At 68.5% G+C, this 3,096-nt stretch overlaps 1 protein-coding gene across 1 annotated transcript in view; it reads right to left on the reverse strand.

Moving 5' to 3' along the window:
• Nucleotides 1-619: 619 nt before the first annotated feature.
• The window catches only part of ASPG (asparaginase), a 37,709-nt gene continuing 35,232 nt past the window's right edge, over nt 620-3,096 (reverse strand). The window contains exons 12-14 of the mRNA XM_077776532.1: nt 1,509-1,608; nt 1,173-1,253; nt 620-848 (exon numbers count right to left, since the gene is read on the reverse strand). Of these exons, the coding sequence (XP_077632658.1) occupies nt 795-848; nt 1,173-1,253; nt 1,509-1,608 (235 nt within the window). The 3' untranslated portion in view covers nt 620-794. The remainder of the gene's footprint in view (nt 849-1,172; nt 1,254-1,508; nt 1,609-3,096) is intronic.

Consider the following 3,096-nt stretch of genomic DNA (forward strand, 5'->3'; position numbering starts at 1 on the left):
CCTGGAGCAACACGGGAGCAGGTCTGGGCCGACAGTGCCCTCGCCCCTGCACTGGCTCTAGTCTGGACAGGGATCCAAACACCCGATTTCACTCCCAGCCAGGCCTCCCACAAGACCCGTGGCCGCCCACCGGCCTCGGAGAGCCACACCCCCCTGCCGAGGTGCCCTGGTCACCCAGGCTGTGGCGACTGGGCGGCCAGGGCTGGCACGGGTCACCCCTCACGCCTCCCCAGGCAGGGGCCACGGGCACCTCGGGCTGGGCTGAACCCTGAGGGGCAGCCAGACCGACTGGGAGGGGCCCGGAGGACTGGAGAGCCAGTCTGGCCGGGTCTGGTCCACACCAGGGGGCTCAGGCAGAGGCAGGTGTGGGGGGGGAGCTGCTGAGAGGAGGGGGCTCCAAGTGTCGGGACTGAAAAGGAGCAGACAGACGGGGGAGACGAGGCACGGGTTGTCTGGAGGAGGTGCAGCCTGAAGAAGTGTCCGGAAGAGGGGGCCCCCAGGGTGCTGAAGACACGGCCCTTTGACCCAGAGCCTGGGCGGGACTCTACACACACACACAAACACACACAGACACACACACACACACACGGTCCTGGGACCCAGAAGGACGCCCTGGAGCTGGGGTCTGGGGACCGAGGGAGGGGTCCCCAGAGAAACTTTATTGCCTCTCTGCCCAACCAAGACCTTTAGGCTGCGTGGGGGGCAGTGGGGGGCACGTCCCAGTCAGGGCGGGGGGCAGCACCCCTCCAGCAGCCACAGCAGGAAGGAAAGGCGTGTTCAGCAGCAAGGCAGCTTCAGGTTAGACTCCAGGCAGCACTTCCCGAAAATTGGTCTCTGAGACCTCTTCCCTGAGGCACAGGCGGTGTGTGGGGGCAGGGCTGACAGACAAGCCCTCGTGGGGCCCAGCCTTTCCCGGGGAGGAACCCAAGGGCCTGAGCAAACCCAGCCAGACTTGAGAATCTTCTGGAGGGCCAGATGACAGCGTGGGGGATGGGATGTGAGGTAGGAGGCAGGTGGGGGCCCCTGGCCCAGTGGGGAGGGCAGGGTGGGCAGGGCACGCAGTAGAGGGGTCTGAGGTCCCCTCCAGGCTCCAGGAGCCCTTGGCCGGGGCCGGGCCCTCCCGCGGAGACACTCCTGAGGCCACCGTCCCGTGTGGGGCCGAGGGAACTTACTGGGCCTGAGGCCTGGACACCGGCCCCTCCCTGGAGGTTCTGCAGAAAGGTCACCGCTTCCAGGTTCCCCGCTGCTTCGGCCTGCGGGAGGGAGCATGGGGGGAGGGGGCTGCCTCAGGGACGCAGCCCAGCGGCCCGGCCCCGACCACCCGCCCGATGTCTTCCCTGGCTCTTGCCACCCATGCCCACCACAGCTCCAGGCCCAAGGACCAGGATAGCAGGAGTCTGGGCATCGGGGGTGGGGGGAAGAGGAGGGGGAGCCAGTGGAACTGTCAGGAGGCCTTCCTGGAAGAGGTGGCCTAGGAGAGGGCAGCGGGGAGCACTCGTGGCACTCACAACAAGCAGGGCACTGCGCCCGTCGTAGCCTGGGCAACCCAGGTCGGCCCCCGCCCGCCACCATGACCGCAGGCCTTCGAGGTCTGCCCTGGATGCCAGCCTGGAAGGGAGCGGAGGGGGGTGCTGTCAGGCCCCGGGTGCTGCCACAAAGCCCGCCCCAAACAGCTGGCCCGGCGGCCAGGGCAGGAGGGCAGGAGTGCGGGGTTCCCTGGGGGCCGGCGGGGGCCTGGAGTCTGGTTCCAGCCAGAGGGGGAGTCTGTGACCCGGGCCGAGGGTGCACACATGTGCACACGCACACACGCCCACGTGCAGGCCAGTTTCATGTTTCACAACACCGCTCTCCCTGGGCGGGGCCCGCAGAGGCAGCAGGGAGACACGGAGCCCCTCGGCGGGTGGCCTGGGCCTGCGTGCTGGGGTGGGGGCCCACTGGGAGAGTGCCTCACTCGGGACCCTGCTCTGGAGGGGGAGGGGCCCTCCCTCCTTCCTCTTCTCCTCCTCCCCACCCCAGAGGAGCCCACCCCCTGCCCAGGGGCAGGGCGGGAAGGGAACGGCAGGGAACGGCAGGTGGGCTGNGGAGTTATTTCTGGGGTGCCTCGTGCCGGACCTGTGGCCAGCCTCCCACATACTTGTGTCTCAGAAGGGCCCTCAAATCCAGCCAAGCAGCTCAGGCTGGACGAGCCCCCCCCCCAGGCAGAGTCCTGGACGCCGTGGGACCTGGCTGGCTATCACTGCCCCTTCTGCCTCGGTTTCCCCACTTGTCAACAGAGCCATCAAGGCCCACTTGGCCGTGCAGCCCTGAACCAAGTCACCCCGGAAGTCCCTGCAGAGCCACGGCCAGTGGTTGTGAGCGGCCCCTCCCTTGCTAGGTCCTAACAGACCCGTCACATCACGGGGCCCCTGTCACCAGAGGAAGGCAGGGCGGGGTGTCCCTGGAGACACAAGATCCGAGAGGGAAGCCTCTGGGGCCCAGAGGGGCCTGCCCACCCCACTCACATCTAGGACTGGGGCCTCCGGGGTCAGGGGAGGCTGGCGCTGAGGCANCTTCAGGGCCTTCTTGTGAGCAGAGAGCTCACCCACTCCTCACTCCCGGCCATTCAGCCGGAGACCCCAGTGTCCCCCCCGACTCCCCAGGCTCGGGGGCTCTGACGCTGAGGGCTGCCTCCAGCACCCCAACCCTGGCTACCACTGGCGCTCCGGCCTGGCCTCCTGGACAAGCCTCTCCTGCCCTCTGCCTCTCCCCCCCCACTCCCGCCTTGGCCCTCAGAGCCAGCCTGGGGAGCTGACAGGTAACACTGCGCGACCCAGTGCAGGCGGGGCCGCGACAGAGCATCAGCAGCCCCCCTGGGAAGGAGCTGAGCTCCGCAGCCCTGGGCCTGCTCTCCACCCGGAGACCTCCAGGGGCCCCCGCTCCCCTGTGCCCCAGCACCCCCAGGCCTGCCTTGGTGTCACCCAGGGCACCTGTGAGGGTGGAGCCACATTAGCAACTGGCTGCAGTGTGCCAGGGCTGGACAGCCACCCCCCTGCGGCTGGCTTACCAGTGACAGGGACCGGACCCCACCGCCGTGGGCCCACACTGGAGTCCACACCT

This window comes from Crocuta crocuta, unplaced genomic scaffold, assembly GCF_008692635.1.
Source record: "Crocuta crocuta isolate KB4526 unplaced genomic scaffold, BGI_CrCroc_1.0 scaffold8, whole genome shotgun sequence".
Taxonomy (NCBI): domain Eukaryota; kingdom Metazoa; phylum Chordata; class Mammalia; order Carnivora; family Hyaenidae; genus Crocuta; species Crocuta crocuta.